This window comes from Tamandua tetradactyla, chromosome 2 (genome assembly GCF_023851605.1).
Source record: "Tamandua tetradactyla isolate mTamTet1 chromosome 2, mTamTet1.pri, whole genome shotgun sequence".
Classification (NCBI taxonomy): Eukaryota; Metazoa; Chordata; class Mammalia; order Pilosa; family Myrmecophagidae; genus Tamandua; species Tamandua tetradactyla.
The window spans coordinates 50,391,074-50,412,812 of NC_135328.1; the positions used below are offsets into that span (position 1 = coordinate 50,391,074).

Here is a 21,739-nt window from a genome sequence, read left to right on the forward strand (position 1 = left end):
AAAAGGACCAATTCTGCTTGCCTTGGGGCTGCAGACTTGTGGTCTCTTACCCTGTTTCAGCAACTATTTGCTGGGGAAAGTCCTCTTTTAGGCCTCACTTTCTTCACTCGATGTTCAGTATAATGTAATGGTTCAGAATTCAAATTCTAGAATTGGATCTTTCTTTTATCACATATTAAGAAAAGGACCTATCTTGTAGAGCTGTTTCAAATACCTCGTGGAGCTGTTCCAAATATTTAATGAGTATTCATTGGTTTTACTACTACTAGCCCACCTATCCTCTTTGATTTTTTTTTTACATGGGCAGGCACGGGAATCGAACCTGGGTCTCCGGTCTGGCAGGCGAGAACTCTGCCTGCTGAGCCTCCGTGGCCCGCCCCCTCTTTGATTTTTAATTGGCTCAACTTATGTTTTTCTCTGAAGCCAGAGGCCAGCCCCGCCCTCTGTTTATAAAGCAGTCTCCCCCATTCACAAAGTAAATCCAGCAAAAAATTGATCTGGGACCACTTTGGCAAATGTGGGCTCCAGGAAAAAGTTATTGAGACCAGAATCTGTCTCACAACATGTTTCTATCAGTTTTGAGACTTAGAAGCTACCAGACTCTGAGGGCCACAAGACTAGAGTCTGAGTCTGCTTTGGAGCTCCAGTACCCAGAATAGCTGCTTACACATAGTAGTGGGAGAACAATTAATATTTGCTAAATGACATATATAAACTGATACCAAGTCAAGTGCTTTTTCCAGTGTCTCTGAGCCTCCGTTTTTACATCTGTGAAAATGATTAAAGACAATGCCCAATTATTGTGAGGATTTAGTGAGCTGATACATGTAAAGCATTTAGCATAGAGTTTGAGATGTAATAAGAACTCAGTTAATGGTAAAATATATGGATAAAGTTGACCAGAGGGACGGAGGTGATTATGGCTGGGAATGTGTACTACTCAGTGCTGAGGTTTCCGAGTTCCTTTTGAGGGCAGGGTAATCACGGACGTTTCCTCAAAAGAAAAGAGTGGCATTTCAAGAAGGAGCCTGTTAAGTAGTAGCCTGCGGCTGAGGTTTCGGGAGCAGAAACGGACGAAAGCAGATTTAGGACCCTGTACCTCGCGAGCACGCGGTTGCCCGGGCGCGCGCAGGGCGTGAGGTGAGGGGGAGGACGCTGCTCTTGCGCCATCCAGGGGCCGCCTGGCGCCTAGCCGCATGCCGGAAGGCGGGGCCGAGCCCCCGGGACGCACTGCGATTGGTGGAGGTGCGCTGGAGACGCTGTCGGCTGGCGTGAGGCCCCGCCTCCAAATAGCCCCGCCTCCCGAGCGCGCGCCAGCGGGTCGGCAGCCTCGCTCTGGCTCGTGCCGCGCCCCCGCGCCGAGTCTGCGCGCCAGTCGATCCCGAGCGCCGCTGCGGGGCCGCGGGCTGCTGCCTGCTTAGTGAGCTGAGCTGAGAAGGCGGCGGTGTCCGCGGGCGTCGTTTGAGGAGGATCGGAGCTCCGTGACTCCGGCAGCGCGATGGCCCCCATTGGCCTCAAAGCGGTGGTCGGCGAGAGTAAGTGGAGCCGGGGTCCTCCCCGCAGGCGGGGGCTGCGGGACCAAGAGGAACCCGGCGCGGTACCTGGCCACAGCTCTCGGGCCTCCGCGGCTGGTTGCTCGTCCCGTCCGGCCGGGGCCGGCTGTCAGGGAGAGTCCCCGTTATTCCCGACCTGCCTTCCAGGGAGGGAAGTCCCTCCGGCCTCCTGCAGCCCGCTCTTCCTCGTCTCGGCTCCTCCTTTCTCCGGGTTTCCTCTTCTCTCATCCTTTCCCTTATCCTATACCTCCTTTTCCCCAGTCCTTCTCCTTCCTCTTTTCACCCCATCCCTCCTCTCTTCACCCTATCCCTCCCTCTTCACCCAATCCCTCCCCTTTCTTCATCCTACTCCCTTCATCCATCTTTACCCTCTACCCTTTCCCTCCCCCTTACCCCATTCTTCTTCCTCCTTCACTCCTATCCCTCTCCCTTTCGCCCAACTCCTCTTCCCTCACCCATTACCCTTCCTCTCTGCACCCTCTCACCCTCCTCCTCTGCACCCCATCACCCTCCCCTGCAGCCCCATTCTTCATCCCCGTTTCCTTCCCCTTTCCCCTCTCTTTCCTTGCCTTCTTCATTCCATAAGCTCCCTGATTCCACTCCTTTTACTGTCTCCTGTCCCTCCCTCTTTCCCACCCTCCTTCGTGAGTCGTGACGAGCGAAAGCCCAGCCTGCGTCCTCCTGCCCCCCTTCCTCCCCCCTCCGGGGAGCCGGATCGGCTGTCCCCGGCTGCAGAGACCCACCTGGGATCTGCTTAGCGCGCGCTGCCACAGCCTGGGCCGCTCCTGGCAGCTGGGGAGGAGAAATCTGTTTTCCCAAGGCTTGACTCTGCTGCTGGGCTGAGGCCGCCTCACTCCTTCCCGTTCTGGGGTCTTGGCTTTAAGGGCAGGTTCTTATTAGGGCCCCAAACCCTCTTAAATCACACAGGATATGGGGAAAGCTTTAGTGTGCAGCGGGAGGAGTGGACCTGCCCGGCACCGCAGTCTGCAGTCTCCCTGTTGCAGGTCTCAGCCCTTCCTTGGCTGAACGTTTCAGGCAGCTGAGACCACTGTTGCAGTAAGGAAATGATTGTTTATGGGTTTGGATGAAAGGCCTAACATAAATGGATTTTTAAAATAGATGGTGGTTCTTTAACAAAATGTGTAAGGATGGCTGTCTTATGCTACCTCTTTTGGAATTAAGAGAACGTTAGAACCAGGCTTTTTCTCTGTTGGAAAGGAAAAGAAAGGGAATAGAATAAAAATGGTGGAAATTACAGTTCCTTTCCAATGATTCTCTCCAATTATAGGTTTCTCCATTTCTTGGCTGTCAGATGTTTTGACTGTGCAAAGTGTTCCTTTTGAAAATACCCTTATAGCATCCTTTGCCTTATCCATATAGTAAAGGTTCTGATGCATTTACCTTCTATCTTTAAGGAATTCACCCTCATTTTATGTGAGTGGGGAAGGTGGGAAGGGACAAAATGAGCAGATAAATGATTTGCTATGATGTCTGGTTCCTTGCCATGTTAGCAAAAGATAACTTTCTTCTTTATTCTGTAATACCATTTCCTTCCAATACCCTTTTTTAAAGTTATGAAATATGGAATGCAGTGCTATATGTTACATTCTTTCAGACATCACATTTGAATCCTGCCCTTTTAAGAAAAAAAATTGTCATGGAAATCAAGTTTTTACATCCTTTTTTGCCAGGACCCTTGTTCATGCAGGTGCCTCCTTAGTGTCCTATCTCTTACTTAAAAAGAAAGAACCTAACATAAAGGTTAAAAAAAATCAATATGGCTGAAAATTTTGAAATAAAGAAAAAACTGTTTTTTTACAAAAATAAAACCAACAATTTTACATAAAATTTATAAATGTGTGAACAGAATTCTATCCCTGTAATGATTGAATTAGGTATAAGTTTGGAAAAAAATATTGCAGTACTTTGCCAATAATAGGTTAATTCTGGCTCTTAATTTTGAATGGGATTTCTGGCTTTGCTTTTTTCTCTAAAAATAAATGAAGCTAAAATTAAGATTTTTTTTTTTTTACCAACATGCACCTGTTTAAATATCCCCTTCACAGACAGGCCTTCCCAATCTAAATTAGCATCCAGTGTCCCTGTTTATCATGTCCCCATATGGTAAACATACCATTTTATTTTCTTCATAGCACTTAAAATTATCTGCAGCAATCTTGCTTATTATTATGATTATTTTGTACTTGTTTAACTGTTTCATCCACTTGAATGTTACTTCCATGAGAATAGGGTCTTTATCTGACTTGTTCACCACTGTATCCCATGTCAAGAATAGTGGCTGGCTTATAGTTAGCAGTCAACAAATATCTGTTCAGTGAATGAATGCTATTAACGATTTAATGGAGAGCAAGATAAATAGTTTTGGCCTTCTTAACTTCTCAGTTGGTTTTTTTTTTCAGTGGCAGTAGCTACAGGTACAACAAAGGTAGAGGAGATGGGTTGACTTTAGCCATTCATTTCAACAAACGTATCGTCGGAGCCTGCTGGGAACTATTGATAGAAAGACAAATAAAATATGGGACCACTCTCATATTGTTGAGACAAACAGACAATTCTGGGAAACTTTCCCAGTCACTCCCAAATTGCCTGGACCTCTCCTTCCTGGACATACTTCTCTCTTAGGGTGTACAGAGCAAATTGCACGTATTTATGTGGGGTCTGGCCTAACTAGACCATAGGTTTCTTGAAAAGAGAGTAGAACCTTGTCTTATTCTTAAATCTATCCTTGGTGTGTGAAATAATGCCTGGCATTCAGTAAATGTTGAATGAATGACCATAAGTTATAGTGATTAAGAGAATGGATTCTGGAATAAAATTCTGACTCCATTACTTTTTAGCTGTGTGACTTTGGCAAATGATGGACGCTTTTTGCATCTCAATTTCTTCATCTTTAGAATGGGTAACAATAGCACCTACCTTTTGGTGTTATGTGAATATTAAATGAGGTAATACACATACAGTATTTAGCACAGTTCTTGGCACACAGTAAATTCAATAAATATTATTATCATTATGAAAAAAATCCGCAAAGAGGGTCAGTGAAAAGTGTTAGGAGATTTCCAGAAGAAATAGACTACCTCTGTCCTATGGGTCCAGGGTTTTTGGCAGGGGGAAGTAGATAAACTTTTTGAAGGAGGTGGCAAATAAGCAGGAAAGTGGAGGAATCAAATTGAAGAACATGTGGACAAATCTGTAATTTGACCGTAACTTCTCTATCCAGTTCTACTCATTTGTTTACTTTTGCCTCTGAATAGTTTTCTATAAAATGTAGTTGTTTTCAGCCCTCTACCTTCTGTAGAAATTGTAAGAAAAAGAAGAAATTGCATTGACATATGTTAATAGGTGATGTTTCAGTCATGTAAATCCATGAAGTTTTGTCAGAGTGTTGTAAAGACTCAAGGATTCCAAGGTGTGCTTGCTTTTAGCTGTTAGTAATTTATCTTCATGTTCTTTTATAAGAATCACATTATTGAAAATAACGTACTTTCCATTTATACATTAAATCTATACTTTTTTTTGGATGGAACCATGATTCATAGAATCAAGGATATCTCAGAAGTTGAGAGGACACCTAGATTGAAGCAGTCTTCTTTCATTCTTTTAAAAAAACAGCTTTATTGAAATATAATTAACATAACCATACAACTCACCCATTTACAGTGTTAAATTAATTGGTTTTTAGTGTATTCAGAGATATGTGCAAGCATCATTAAAATTTTTAATTAAAAAATTAACATTTTTATCACCTCAGAAAGAAACCTTGTACCTTTTAGTTCTCACCTTTTCTAGCTTACACCTCTCCCCACCTTGACTGTCTGTTTTCTGTAGATTTCCCTGTTCTGGACATTTCTTATGAATGGAATCATATAATATGTGGCCTTTTATGATTGGTGTCTTTCACTTAGTGTCATATTTCTCAAGGCTCAACCATGTTATAGCATGTATTAGTTGTCCATTTTTATGGACATTTGTTTATCCGTTTGTCAGTTGATAAATATTCGGAGTTTTTCCACCTTTTGGCTATTATGAATAATGTTGCTTTGAACATTTGTATACAAATTTTTATGTAGGAGTGGAATTATTGGGTCATGTGGTAACTCTGTGTTTAATGGTGTACTATTTTCTAATTGGCTATACCATTTTATATTCCCACGAGCAGAATATGAGGGTTCTAATTTATCCATATCCTTGCCAACAACTTGTTCTCTGACTTTTTGATTCTAGCCTTCCAGTTGGTTAGGAAGTGGTATATCCATTCTTACGCATTCTGAATTAGAAAGTTTGGTTATCTTACAAATAACTTCAGTATGTTTCAAAATATGTTAAGTACATGCTAGCATATAAATTGCAAATGTAATTTAATATATTAAATGTTGCACTTCTTCCCATTTAAAAATTAAGATACAGTAAAATTTATCCTTTTTAGTGAACAGCTCTTAAAATTTCAACCGTTACATAGAGTCACCACAATCAAAATTTACAACTGTGCTGTCACTCCCACACCCCCAATTCCCTATGCTGACTCTTTGTGCTCAACCTCTTCCTCCACCCCCACCTCCTGGCAACTACAGAACTGTTTTCTGTCCCTGTAGTTTTGCCTTCTCCAGAATGTAATATAAATGGAATCATGTAGTATATAGCTTTTTTTTTTGGTATGCTGTATGGAGGGTGTCACATTTCATTCTTTTTCCATGTGCGTATCCCCTTATTGCAGCACCATTTTGTTAAATTTTTGTTTATTTGGTTTTTCATTTGTTTGGGAAGTGCATGCACCAGGAATCGAACCCAGATCTCCACATAGCAGGTGAGACTTCTACCACTGAACTACCCTTGCACCCCCAGTATGTAGCTTTTTGAGTATGACTTCTTTCAATTAGCATAATTCATTGAGATTCATACATGTTGCATGTATGTGAAGTTTGTTCCTTTTCTTTGCTGAATGGTATTCCATTGCATGGATGTATTACAGTTTGTTAATCCATTTCCCAGCTGAAGGACATTTGAGTTGTTTCCAGTTTTGAGCAATTAAATATAAAACTTCTGTAAGCATTTCACACACAGGTTTTGGGGCAAATATATTACTTCAATATATAACTGTGTAGGAGAGGGATTAATAGATTATATGTTATGTGTATGTTTAAATTTATAAGAAATGGCCAAACTGTTTTCCAAATTGCCTATACATTTTGCATTCCTGCCAGCAGTGCATGAGAGATTGCATCCTTTCAGCACTTGGTATTGTCAGTTTTTAATATTTTAGCCATTCTAATAGATAGTCATATATAGTGGTTTTAACCTGCATTTCCCTAATGATAAATGATGTTAAGCATTTTTTCATGTATTTATTTGCCATCTGTATGCTTCTTTGGTGAAACAAACAAATCATTTGTGCATTGTTTATTGGGTTATGTTTCAGTTTGCTAAGGCTGCCTAAATGCAGTGTTCTGGAAATAGACTGGCTTTTAACAATGGGAATTTATTAGCTTACAAGTTACATTTTAAGGCTTAAAAATGTCCAAATCAAGGCATCAGCAGTATGATATCTGGAGTCTGAAGACAGGCCACTGGCATCCAGGATATCTCTGTCACATGGAAAGGCACATGGCCAATGTCTGCTGGTCCTTCGCTCCTGGGTTTTTTGCTTTTAGCTTCTGGTTCTCATGACTTCCTCTCCAAGCTTCTTTGTATCCTTTCTTAGCTTCTGCAGGGCTTTTCTCTTTGAGCTCTCTGTGTTTTTTTTTTTTCTGTCTTTTGTCTTCTAAAGGACTCCAGTAAAAGGATTAGACCCATCTTGAATGGGCTGGGTCACATCTCAGTTGAAATAACATAAGCAAACAGCTCCAGAGTACCCCAGGTTGCTTTTTTTTTTTTTTTTTTTTTTGAAACAGACATCGAATTTATTGATTGCCTATGAGTAGGAAAACACATTGGTAAAGAAAAGAGACCCTGCATATAAATATAATACTAGCTAGTTACAATTTGACCAAGAAGATCCACCTGTACATATTCAGTTCCCTATCACTCTATCAAAGAGGTGCCGAGGCACATGTGACATTCTTTGAGTTTAGTGCAGATAGTGTGTTGGGTTTTGTTACATGAATCAGTAAACAAGAGTCAGTCCAGTGTGTTAAGCAACATAATGTACTGTGAATCAAGACTACATACTCTATTTTAGACACTACTCCAAAAAAAACCAAGACATTTTGAGTTTTTAAAAAGTATGCATCCTAATTAGTGACAGCCCTTCCAAGATGAAAAAGTTAGAATGGGCATAGCCCAAATACCCCTGAAGAGTGGGAGAAACAGATGTGGCCTCTCTCTCCAGCAAACACAACAAGCAAACTCACCACCCTCCCCCTGTCTACGTGGGACATGACTCCCAGGGGTGTGGACCTTCCTGGCAACGTGGGACAGAAATCCTAGAATGAGCTGAGACCCAGCATCAAGGGATTGAGAAAAACCTTCTCAACTGGAAGGGGGAGAGTGAAATGAGACAAAATGAAGTGTCAATGACTGAGAGATTCCAAACAGAGTCGAGAGGTTATCCTGGAGGTTATTCTTATGCATTAAGTAGATTTCACCTTGTTGTTCAAGATGTAGTGGAGAGGCTGGAGGGAATTGCCTGAAAATGTAGAGCTATGTTCCAGTAGCCATGTTTCTTGAGGATGATTGAATAATGATATAGCTTTCACAATGTGATTGTGAAAACCTTGTGTCTGATGCTCCTTTTATCTACCTTGTTAAAAGACAAGTAAAACATATGGAATAAAAATAAATAATAGGGGGAACAAATGTTAAAATAAATTTAGATTGAAATGCTAGTGATCAATGAAGGAGGGGTAAGGGGTATGGTATGTACGAATTGTTTTCTGTTTTCTTTTTTTTTTGCTGTATAATTCATTTTTTTTTATTAATTAACGGAAAAAAAGAAATTAACCCAACATTTAGAAATCATACCATTCTACATATGCAATCAGTAATTCTTAACATCATCACATAGATGCATGATCATCGTTTCTTAGTACATTTGCATCGGTTTAGAAGAACTAGCAACACAACAGAAAAAGATATAGAATGTTAATATAGAGAAAAAAAATAAAAGTAATAATAATAGTAAAAAAAAAAACAAACCTATAGCTCAGATGCAGCTTCATTCAGTGTTTTAACATGATTACTTCACAATTAGGTATTATTGTGCTGTCCATTTTTGAGTTTTTGTATCTAGTCCTGTTGCACAGTCTGTATCCCTTCAGCTCCAGTTACCCATTATCTTACCCTGTTTCTAACTCCTGCTGGACTCTGTTACCAATGACATATTCCAAGTTTATTCTCGAATGTCGGTTCACATCAGTGGGACCATACAGTATTTGTCCTTTAGTTTTTGGCTAGACTCACTCAGCATAATGTTCTCTAGGTCCATCCATGTTATTACATGGTTCATAAGTTTATCTTGTCTTAAATATTATGTCTGCATAATATTCCATTGTATGTATATACCACAGTTTGTTTAGCCACTCGTCTGTTGATGGACATTTTGGCTGTTTCCATCTCTTTGCAATTGTAAATAACGCTGCTATAAACATTGGTGTGCAAATGTCCGTTTGTGTCTTTGCCCTTAAGTCCTTTGAGTAGATACCTAGCAATGGTATTGCTGGGTCGTATGGCAATTCTATATTCAGCTTTTTGAGGAACCGCCAAACTGCCTTCCACAGTGGTTGCACCATTTGACATTCCCACCAACAGTGAATAAGTGTGCCTCTTTCTCCACATCCTCTCCAGCACTTGTCATTTTCTGTTTTGTTGATAATGGCCATTCTGGTGGGTGTGAGATGATATCTCATTGTGGTTTTGATTTGCATTTCTCTAATGGCCAGGGACATTGAGCATCTCTTCATGTGCCTTTTGGCCATTTGTATTTCCTCTTCTGAGAGGTGTCTGTTCAAGTCTTTTTCCCATTTTGTAATTGGGTTGGCTGTCTTTTTTTTTTTTCAGGGGGTCTGAAGCTTGAGTTTACTTCAGACAGACTTCAGACAATTTTATTCTTAACCAGATCCTAGTTATATACCACAGGATGTCAATAGATATGCAGGCATTTCCTGAGGGAGCAAGATTCTTATCTCACAGTGTTCTTCATACGTAACATAACTGTTTGGGGTAAACATTCTCTTCCTCCCAGACTGCTCTACATAACAATCTCCACAGTTTACCACCGCCATCCTGAGGCCAGCAGCTTGCAACAAATTCTGTAGGTCTTGCTTTAAACTCTTGGCTTCTACATTTCCCCCTTTTTATTTTATTAGCCGAGGAAAACAAGAATCACCTTTTTAGGTTGACTATAAGCAGAGGTGACCGCGCCTGTCTTAGGTTGCCCTTAGGCTCTGAAGGGTCTTACCCATCATTGGCTGCCAGTCAAGCTCCCTGACTTTGATTCAGGAGGGAGCCAAGAGTTTTTGCAAGAATCACCTTTTTCTTTGTTGTTAAACACAGCTGAGGAGGAAGCGAAGTATAAACAGCCCCAAACCTAAGATTTTTTAGCTCTTGGGTAAGTGATTGTGTAACATTATCTCCATAGGCTACATGTAGATTATTCTAATGTACATTCTAATACCCCTTTTTTGTAATTCTAAGATATCAGGACTTAAACTATCTGAAAGCCTTAAAAGATGCCTTTTCCCTTTTCCCATTCTATTTCAGACAGGCCATATGTTAAAAGAGGGTAATACAAAAACTGCCCTCATTCCTTTTACACTTTAAACTTTGTAAAAAATTTAAATTATACATTTGATCTTGGCTGTCTTTTTGTTGTTGAGTTGAACAATCTCTTTATAAATTCTGGATACTAGACCTTTATCTGATATGTCATTTCCAAATATTGTCTCCCATTGTGTAGGCTGTCTTTCTACTTTCTTGATGAGGTTGCTTTTTGTTATTGAGTTTTGAGAGGTCTTGCTATATTTTGAATGTAAGTCCTTTACCAGATGTATAATTTGCAAATATTTTCTCACATATGGCTGCCTTTCCATTCTCTTGACAGTGTCTTTTGAAGAGAAGAATTTCTTAATTTTGATGAAGTAAAATTTATCATTTTTTTCTTTTATGGATTGTACTTTTGATATCCTACCTAAGAAATCTTAGCCTAGCCCAAGGTCACAAAGATTTTCCCCTATGTTTTCTTCTAGAGGTTTTATAGTTTTAGGTTTTACATTTAGTCTTTGATTCATTTTGGGCTAATTTTTTTTAATATGGTGTGAACCATGATTAAGGTTAATTTTGTTTTTTTGGCATGTGAATGTCCAGTTGTTCCATTTTGTTGAAAAGAGTATCCTTGCGTCCACTGAATTGTCTTTGCATTTTGATGAAAATCAGTTGACTCTGTGTGGGTGGGTCTATGTCTGTTTCATTGATCTATATGTATGGTTTTATCAATAGCCGCTCTGTCTTGGTTACTGTAGCTTTAAAGTAAGTCTGAAGATCAGGTACTGTGAGACTTCAAACTTTGTATTTCTTTTTCAAAAATGTTTTTGTTCTTTTTGTTAATTTGCCTTTCCATACAAATTTTAGAATTGGCTCATCAACCTCCACAAAAAGTCCTGGGATTTTGATCAAAATCATATTGATTCACTAGGTGAGTTTTGGGGAGAATTGACATCTTAACACATTTACTTTTAGTGTTTTAGTTTCTTTACTGTGTTGCAGTGTGAAAGTCATAATTTTTAGCTTCATCAGTAAGGGAGCAACCCTATGATAAGGAGAATTGTATATGGTTTATCAAGTTCACTGCATTTCTATATACTAGCAATAGACAATTAGAAGTTGAAATATAGAATAGTATCCATTTATAATAGGAGAAAAATCATGAAATACTTAGGTATAAATCTAACAGAATATGTGCCAATTTGTATGCTGAAAACTGCAAACACTGATGAAAGAAATCAAAGAAGGTGTAAATAAATGTCCAGATATACCATGTTCGTGGATTGGAAGAATACGTTACACGTATATTGGTGGTTTTTAGTATATTCACAGGATTGTACAACCATCACTACTATTTAATTTCAGAACTTTTTAATTAACCCTAAAGGAAACCTTACCCATTAGGTACTCACTCCCTGTTCATCCCTTCCTGCAGCCTCTGGCAACTATCAATCTATTTTCTATCTGTATGGATTTGGCTATTCTGGACATTTCAGGTAAATGGAAAAATAGAGTTTGTGACCTTTTGTATCTGGGTCCCTTCACTGAGCATAGTGTTTTTAAGGCTCATCTATGTTGTAGCACGTACTTCATTTCTTTTTATTGATGAACAGATTTCCATTGTATGGATGTACCACATTTTGTTTATCCATTCATCAGTTGATGGACATTTGCATTGTTTCCACTTTTTCCTGTTGTGAATAATGCTGTATGATGTTTATGTACAAGCCTTTGTGGGAATACATGTTTTCAGTTCCCTTGGGTATATTTGTAGGAATGGAACTACCAAATCATATGGTAACTCTGTCTTCAACTTTTTGAGGTAGCACATGAAAAGATGCTTTCTAAAGTGGCTGCACCATTTTACATTCCTACCAGCAAACAACATGGATTCTAATTTCTTCACATGATGACTAACACTTATTATTGTTTAATTTTTTATTCTAGTCATCTTAATGAGTGTGAAATAGTATCTCATTGTGGTTTTGATTTACATTTCTCTGATAACTCATGGTTATGAGCATCTTTTCATGTGCTTACTGGCTATTTGGATGTCTTCTTTGAAGCAATGTCTTTTCAGATCCTTTTGCCCATTTTAAAATTGGATTATTCTTGTTAACATTTTAAATCTATTTATTATTCTCATTTGAAATTATTTTTACTCTTTCTTTTAAACATAAAAGAGGAGAGCAAGGCAGGCCAGATTTCCTGCCTGCCATGCCAGAGACCCGGGTTCGATTCCCGGTGCCTGCCCATGCCAAAAAAAAAAAAAAAAGAGGAAAGCATCAATACTGATAAATATACAGTCAAATCTGACAAGTTTACCTATTTGTTTAATTTTCTACCTTCTGTCTTTTTTTCAGTGTACTTTTGGGAAAACTACTTTCTTTTGTAGTAGTCCTGATTTCATGTTTTATTAGATAATTCATTCAAAAATTTAAAATTATTGTTGTACTATTCCATTGTATCTTCATTCCTAGTTTAATTAAAAGTATTTTTTTTGACCTGACTTTTTTAAAGGATTCAGCTATAGCTTGCTCATCTTGGGAATTACCCCATCCTTCAAGTCCTGTTCAATACCGTTTTTTTTATAATAAGGAATTTCCTACTCTCACAAATGAAATAGAAATTTTTCCTCTCCTCTTTGTTTTCAAGAGAATATCAAATTGTTTATTGATTACACATGATAATGGATTATACAAAAGCTTCATTTCCTATCTATAATTTTAATCTGATAACTAGTATTCAATTTAGATATATTGGATAGGATGTGCCAACAATCATTTTTATAGCCAAATGAAATTCTGTAAGTTTGATTGGGTGACCCTTTTTACTCCTGATGAACTCACAACATAGTAACTGTCAGTTCAACTATACCAAGGTTTCTGAAGACGAAGAAGCTTCTCTGTCCACAAGATTGTAAATGTAAATGAATTTTGAATGAAACCTGGTAGACTTCCCTGAAGGAAGTCTAACTTCACACTGTTGGGGCAGTTTATCAAGATGGCTTCAGAGTAGACTAACTTTACACAGCACATTTAAAAAAAGACACATTTATTCAGTGTCATGATCAGACTATTACATTTAGCAATCAATAGCATGGGTGTAAAAAAAATTTTACATTAAAACCCTTTGTTGGAATGCTTTATACACTGTCCACAGAACAGAAACTAAAATAACCTGTTGTACAGTTAGTCACAAATACAGTACTTGTGGTTTTTTGCCCATATACATGAGTATTGTCTAAAACATATCTTCTTTGTAGCAGCTAGGCCCTGCCGCCACTGTGCTTGGCTCAGTTCATAGATCTGTTGTAACCTGTAGCTTCCCTGTCACTTCTCTGGCTCTCCTCTCCTGCTAAGCTTTGTTTCCTGGAATTAAAACCTTTTACCACTGCTGTAGCTACTGCTGCTGGAGGAACTACCATAGCCACCTTGGGTTGTGGTTTGGCAAAGTATTGGCCTCCACCACCATAAGGGCCAGAACTTCTGCCTCCAAAATTTCCTCCCTTCATGGGTCCAAAATTTGAAGACTGATTGTTTTAATTGCCAAAATCATTGTAGCTTCCACCACCTCCGAACTTGCTTCCATCATTGCCTAATCCGTTATAACCATCCCCACTGCCACCGTATCTACCACCACTTCAGCTGCCACCAAAGCCACCACAACCACTGAAGTTTCTTCCACAACCAAAGTTGCCATTCCCACCAAAACCACCTCCATGATCACCACTGAAGTTTCCAGAACCACTTCCATGAAGCACTGGCCATCTCTTACTTAGACAGGGCTTTCCTTACTTCACAGTTATGGCCATTCACAGTATGGTATTTCTGAATGACAGTCTTATCCACAGAGTTATGGTTGTCAAAGATTATGAAAGCAAAGCCTGTCTTCTTGCCATTGCCTCCCTCAGTCATCATTTCAACCACTTCAATGTTCCCATACTGCTCAAAATAATCTCTTAGGTGATGCTCTTCAGTGTCTTCTTTAATGCCACCAACAAAGATGTTTTTCACAGTTAAGTGGGCACCTGGTCTTTGAGAGTCTTCTCTTGAGACAGCACTCTGGTTTCACAACTCTTCCATCCGCTTTATGTGGCCTTGCATTCATGGCTGCCTCTACCTCCTCCACAGTGGTGTAGGTGATAAACTGAAAGCCTCAGAAGCGTTTGGTGTATGGATCTCTCATTACCACACAGTCCGTGAGTGTTCCCCATTGCTCAGAATGGCTCCTCAGACTCTTATCAGTTGTTTCAAAGCTTAACCCTGTGTATAGTTAGGGTTCTCTAGAGGAACAGAATCAATAGGGAACACGTGGAAATATAAAATTTATAAAAGTGTCTTACATGACCGTGGGAACACAGAGTCCAAAATCCACAGGGCAGGCTGTGAAGCTGATGATTCCAATGGAGGATCTGGACAAACTCCACAGGAGAGGCTTGTCAGCTGAAGCAGGAAGAGAGCCTGTCTCTTCTGAATCCACTTAGAAGGCTTCCAGTGATCAGATTAAGCATCACTCATTGCAGAAGACGCTCCCCTTGGCTGATTACAAATGGAATCAGCTGTGGATACAGCTGACATGATCATGATTTAATTCTTTGAAATGTCCTCATTGCAGCAGACAGGCCAGCACTTGCCCAACCAGACAAACACGTACCACCACTTGGCCAAGTTGACGCATGAACGTAACCATGACAGTCCAGCCCTTGTCAACTTGGCAGCTGTACATATCACCTTAAACCATACCTAATTTCTAAATAAAAAGCAGTAAAACACACATTTTTTTCTTTCACCTAACAATGCTCAACTGTCCTACATATAACCGGAAACACATTAAATCTCTCTAGAATAGGAGGCAAGTCCTTGGGTAATATTCATTCTTAAACTTGATATCTTACAATTTAAATAGTATAACATGAACAAAACAGCATTACAGTCCTCGTTTCTGTAACTTATCACGTGACCGTAGTTCATATTTATCACTACCTTTTTTCACTACCCATTCCATGTTCCCTTTATCCTCAGCAAGCACTTCAGCTGGCCGTGGTCTTTGCTAGGTGGGGTGACCCAAACCTTCATTCCTGAAGTTTCAGAGCCTTTGGTAGTCCTGCCTGGATTGGGTTGTTGCAGTTTTCCATTGATTTTAATCACAGGGCATGGTAGTACTAAGACGCCCTAGGGGATCGCCTATATTCCAAGAAAACTCTTCTTTACCTCCATTGTGTAGTTGCAGTCCTATTTCCCTCTGATAGTCAGGATCATTCGCCCCAGACAATAATGTAATCTCCTTCTTGGCTTGTTGATCCAGTGGTATAAGTAGCCCGAAGTGACCAGGTGGCAGTCTTAACTTCCAGTTCAATGGAATCATTGTTGTTTCTCCTGGAGGAAGCACTCCCCCTGTTGGAACTAAAACCTGTAGACCAGCAGAACTCAGGGTCGCAGGGACAGGAAGCAAAAATTTTTCTGGTGGATCACTAGGGGTAATAGTAAGTGGTACCACTACCATTTCCACCCCTTGGTTCCTGGGCCCATGGATCCTAGCTGTGGGAGAAACAGCACCATACAGAGGACGCTGATTCAGAGCAAATACAGTTTTCTAGAGAACGTTACCCCAGCCCTTCAAGGTATTGCCACCTACTTGGCACCATAATTGAGTTTTCAAAAGGCCATTCCACCATTCTATCAATCCAGCTGCTTCTGGATGATGGGGAGCATGGTAAGACCAGAGAATTCCATGAGCATGTGCTCATTCCTGCACTTCATTTGCTGTGAAGTGTGTTCCTTGATCAGAAGCAATGCTGTGTGGAATACCATGACGATGAATAAGGCATTCTGTAAGCCCACAGATGGCAGTTTTGGCAGAAGTATTGTGTGCAGAGAAAACAAACCCATATCCAGAGTATGTGTCTATTCCAGGTAGAACAAATCGCTGCCCCTTCCATGAAGGGAGTGGTCCAGTGTAATCAACCTGCCACCGTGTAGCTGGCTGGTCACCTCGGGGAATGGTGCCATAACGGAGGCTGAGTGTGGGTCTCTGTTGCTGGCAGATTGGGCACTCAGCAGTGGCTGTAGCCAAGTCAGCCTTGGTGACTGGAAGTCCATGTTGCTGACCCCATGCATAACCTCCATCCCTACCACCATGACCACTTTGTTCATGAGCCCATTGGGCAATGACAGGAGTTGCTGGGGAAAGAGGGTAACTGGTAACACAGAACGGGTCATCTTATCCACTTGATTATTAAAACCTTCCTCTGCTGAAGTCACCCTCTGGTGCACATTTACACGGGACACAAATATGTTCATGTTTTTAGCCCACTCAGAAAGGTCTCTCTTCCCACATACCTCTTCCCCAGACTTCTTTGTCACCAATTTTCCAATTTTGGTCTTTCCAAGTCCCTGACCATCCAGCCAAACCATTAGCAACAGTCCATGAGTCAGTATATAAATGCAGCTCTGGCCAGTTCTCTTCCAAGCAAAATGATTAACCAGGTGCACTGCTTGAAGTTGTGCTCACTGGGAGGATTTCCCCTGTTCTAGTTTGCTAGCTGCCAGAATGCAATGTACCAAAAATGGAAAGTCTTTCAAAAAGAATTTAATAAATTGCTAGTTTACAGTTCTAAGGCTGAGAAAGTGTCCCAGTTACAACAAGTCTATAGAAATGTCCAATTTAAGCATCCAGGAAAAGATACCTTGGTTCATAAAAGCCGATGACGTTCAACATTTCTTTCTCAGCTGGAAGGGCACATGGCAAACATGGCAGTGTCTGCTGGCTTTCCCGTGGCTCTACAAAAAGGGACTCTCTCCAAAATGTTTCCTCTTTAAAAGGATTCCAGCAAGCAACTCCACCTTCAGTGGGTGGAGACACACCTCCATGGAAATCATCTAATCAAAAGTTACCACCCACAATTGGGTAGGTCACATCTTCATAGAAACAATCAAAATGCTCCCACCCAGCAATATTGAATGAGGATCAAAGGGCATGGCTTTTCTGAGGTCCATGACAGATTCAAACCAGCACATCCCCTCACCACTGTCCTTCAAGAACACTCCAGAAAGGGGTTGTAGTGCTTCAGCTGTCCACTTTCGGGTGGTACCTTCATATCGTGCGGAACCAACTGTAAACCAGGCCTAAGTTTTCTCTTCCTCAGTCAATTCACTGTAAGGAACTCCCCAAGAGGCCATAGCTCTGGTCAGAAAGAAGGTAATATGGCAGTAGTGGAGACCATGAGCATTTGGACCACTTCTTCATGTAACTTACTTGTGCCTTCAGGACCTGCTCTGGCCCTATCTTGTACATACCAATTCCATTTTACAATAGAGTGCTGCTGTGCATGCCCAACTTTATGGCTTGATGGGTCAGACAACACCCAGCTCATGACAGGCAACTCAGGTCTCATGGTAACTTGGTGGCCCATGGTTAAGCGTTCAATCTCTACTAAGGCCCAGTAGCAGGCCAAAAGCTTCTCAAAAGGAGAGTAGTTACCTGCAGCAGATGGTAAGGCTTTACTCCAAAATCCTAAGGGTCTGCGTTGTGATTCTCCTATAGAGGCCAGCCAAAGGCTCCAAACAGCATCTCTTTTTGCCACTGACATTTCCAGCACCATTAGATCTGCTGGATCCTATGGCCCAAGTGGCAGAGCAAGCTTGTACAGCAGCCTGGAACTGTCACAAAGCCTCCTCTTGTTCACTTCCCACTCAAAATCAGCAGCTTTTCTGACTGCTCGATAAATGGGCCAGAGTAGCACACCCAAATGAGGAATATGTTGTCGCCAAAATCCAAAGAGACCGACTAGGCATTGTGCCTCTTTTTTGGTTGTAGGAGGGGCCAGATGCAGCAACTTACCCTTCACCTTAGAAGGGATATCTCGACATGCCCCATACCACTGGATACCTAGAAATTTCACTGAGGTGGAAGGCCCCTGTATTTTTGTTGGATTTATCTCTCTTCCTCTGACAAATGCCTTACCAGTAAATTTAGAGTAGTTGCTACTTCTTGCTCAGTAGGTCCAATCAACATGATATCATCAATATAATGGACCAGTGTGATGTCTTGTGGGAGGCAGAAATGATCAAGGTCTCTGCGGACAAGATTATGACATAGGGCTGGAGAGTTGATATACCCTGAGGTAGGACAGTGAAAGTATATTGCTGGCCTTGCCAGATGAAAGCAAACTGTTTCTGGTGGTCCTTACTAATAGCTATTGAGAAAAAAGCATTTGCTATATCAATAGCTGCATACCAGGTATCAGGGGATGTATTGATTTGCTCAAGTAATACCACATCTGCAACAGCAGCTGCAATTGGAGTTACCACCTGGTTGAGCATACAGTAATCCACTGTCATCCTCCAAGACCCATCTGTTTTCTGCACAGGCCAAATAAGAGAGTTGAATGGGGATGTGGTGGGACTCACCACCACCCCCTGCATCCTTCAACTCTTTAAGAGTGGCAGTAATCTCTGCAATCCCTCCAGGAATCTGGTATTGCTTCTGATTTACTATTTTGCTACGTAGGGGCAGTTCTAGTGGCTTCCATTTGGCCTTTTCCACCGTAATAGCCCCCATTGCACGAGTTAGAGAGCCAATGTGGGGATTCTGCCCATTGCTCAGTATGTCTATTCCAATTATACATTCTGGAACTGGGGAAATAACTACAGAATGGGTCCAGGGGTCCACTGGACCTACTGTTAGATGGACCTGAGCTAAAACTCCATTGATCACCTGGCCTCCATAAGCCCCCACTCTGACTTGTGGACCAGAGTGATGTTTTGGGTCCCCTGGAATTAATGTCACTTCTGAACCAGTGTCTAATAATCCCCGAAATATCTGATTATTTACTTTTCCCCAATGCACAGTTACCCTGGTAAAAGGCCATCAGTCTCTTGGGGAAGGCTTGGAGGAAGATTAACAGTATAATTTTGTGGCAATGTAACAGGGTTCTCCCCCAAAGGGACCTGGCCTCCCCGCCATTCAAGGGGCTCTGGGTCTGTAAACTGTCTCGTCTGGAAATTGATTCACAGGCCGTGACTCTGTGTTTTTGTAATTCAGGTTAGACTTCTGTTCACTTGACCTAGAACTCTTGTTTATACAGCTTGAACAAGAATTTAGTAGACTGCTCTTCTATTGTATTTCTAGGTACCCCATGATTTACTAGCCAATGCCACAAATCTCTGCGAGTCTTATAATTTTGACTCCTGCTTTGAGTTTGCTGTCCATAACAGCCACGTCTACCCTGTCTTTGGCGATTAAGTGCTACCACCTGGTTTCTGACAACACGGGATCTGGTCATCCCCATTGTATTTAAGGATTCCAGCTCAGTGAGAGCAGTTCCTACAGTAATATCTGACCTACAGAGAAGTGCAACTGCAGAGCTCTTCAGATGATGGCGCTAGTCTCACAAATTTATTTCTCACTGTTCTGGTAAAAGGTGCATCCTCCGGACATTCCTGAGGTGTAAGAGCAGACTTTGCATGATAAATCCACTCTTAACATTCCAATCTCTCTAAGCCTCTGGATCCCCTCATATACATTATTATACCAGGGCAGTTCTGGCATTTCAACCTCAGGTAATGTCGGCCACCTTTTGATCCATGTTTCAACCAACCATCCAAACAAACTTAATACCTTTTCTAACCCCTTGAGCTATGACATTGAATGCAGAATCTCTGCTTGGTGGGCCCATATCAATAAATTCAGCCTGATCCAGCCTTATATTCCTCCCACCATTATCCCACACCTTTAAAATCCATTGCCATATATATTCCCCTGATTTCTGTCTATATAAATTAGAAAATTCACACAGTTCTTTTGGAGTATAATGTACTTCCTCATGTGTGATACTTTGTACCTCACCTTTAGGGGCCTGTTGGGACCTCAGTCTAGTAGGTCTGGAAGAAATGAGGGGTGATGGGGGTGGGTCATGAAAAAATTAGAAATATCTTCCAAGCTATTTGCTTCAGGGCATTCATTTGCAATTTCATCTGGGGAACAGGATTACTCACGCTAGGGCTAATCCCTTCAGGAGGTTCCGTGGCCAGTTCTTCAAGGCAGGCCGGAGTTGGGGTGGTTATGTCTTTAGGACAGAATTATTACAGGGTTATCTAGAGAAAACTCAGCATGACCTAGGGTTTCATCCTCACCCCTGACATCATTATCAATCCATATATCAACATCCCATTTTCAGAGTCCCACTCTTTTCCAGTCAATCCCCTCACTTTAATGGCAGACACAATGCAAGATTGAGATTTCAGTTTATATTGTAAAGTTGTTACTCTAACAATAAGATTCTGAGTCTGATTTTCAGAGATCTCAAGTCTGCGGCTACAGGAAATAAGATTTACTTCAGGATGCTCAGAGAAACTTCTACATCTGTCAAACGGTACTTAAGCTTCTCGTTTGAAGCCTTAAGCCCATCCCTCTCACTCCTTAATGTATCCAGTGTCTCTAACAACAACTAACCAACATCTCTATACCTCTTATTTTCACAAAACTCTGTAAAGGTGTCAAAAACCTTATTCCCCGGAGTTTGGCTTCATACAAGCGAAGCATTAGGAGAATCAAATGGTGAAGTCTTGACTCTCTTTTGCCAACTCACTCCATGGATTGGGAGTGTCATTCTGATGATGGGAATCAGAGTCCTTAGTGCCTTTGAGTCCAGTCCAAGTAGAAAACCATTCATAAAAACCCATTTTTAAGATTCTGTTTCTTAAGGACCACTCCTGATACCAAGTTGTATTAGTCAGGGTTCTCTAGAGAAACAGAATCAACAGGGAACACTCGCAAATATAAAATTTATAAAAGTGTCTCACATGACCGTGGGAATGCAGAGTCCAAAATCCACAGGGCAGGCTGTGAAGCCGACGATTCTGATGGAGAGTCTGGACGAACTCCACAGGAGAGGCTTGTCAGCCGAAGCAGGAAGAGAGCCTGTCTCTTCTGAATCCTCCTTAGAAGGCTTCCAGTGATTAGATTAAGCATCACTCATTGCAGAAGACACTCCGCCTGGCTGGTTACAAATGGAATCAGCTGTGGATGCAGCTGACATGATCATAATTTAATTCTATGAAATGTCCTCATTGCAACAGACAGGCCAGCACTTGCCCAACCAGACAAACAGGTACCACCACTTGGCCAAGCTGACACATGAACCTGACCATGACACCCTCCAATGAAGAGCTTCTGCAGGTGTTCAAGCTCTTTAGGAGACTCTGTCTTGGACATGATGGCAGTGAGAGGGAAGACTTCAACGATGTTTCCTCCGTAAGCTAACAAATCTATATCCTCTTACTCTTTTGACAGTATTCAATTCTTTATTATGTTAGTAAGTCTTCCTTATTAAATTATAAGCTTCTTGAAGGCTGAGATTTTGTCTTGTTCCTTTTGGCGTTCTCCATATTGCCTAGGACAGTCCATTGCATATGGTAGGTAGGCAATAAATACCTGTGGAATTAAATTTCATGTACATAGTGTTTTCT

General features: G+C 41.1%; 1 protein-coding gene and 1 pseudogene across 3 annotated transcripts in view; one reads left to right on the plus strand and one right to left on the minus strand.

Annotated features, from left to right (window-relative positions):
* Positions 1-1,349: 1,349 nt before the first annotated feature.
* The window catches only part of STXBP1 (syntaxin binding protein 1), a 130,966-nt gene continuing 110,576 nt past the window's right edge, over positions 1,350-21,739 (plus strand). For all 3 annotated transcript variants that reach the window (XM_077145614.1, XM_077145597.1, XM_077145609.1), the window contains exon 1: positions 1,350-1,535. In XM_077145614.1, the coding sequence (XP_077001729.1) occupies positions 1,499-1,535 (37 nt within the window). In that variant the 5' untranslated portion in view covers positions 1,350-1,498. The remainder of the gene's footprint in view (positions 1,536-21,739) is intronic.
* LOC143670672 (heterogeneous nuclear ribonucleoprotein A1-like) lies at positions 13,505-21,485 on the minus strand (annotated as a pseudogene).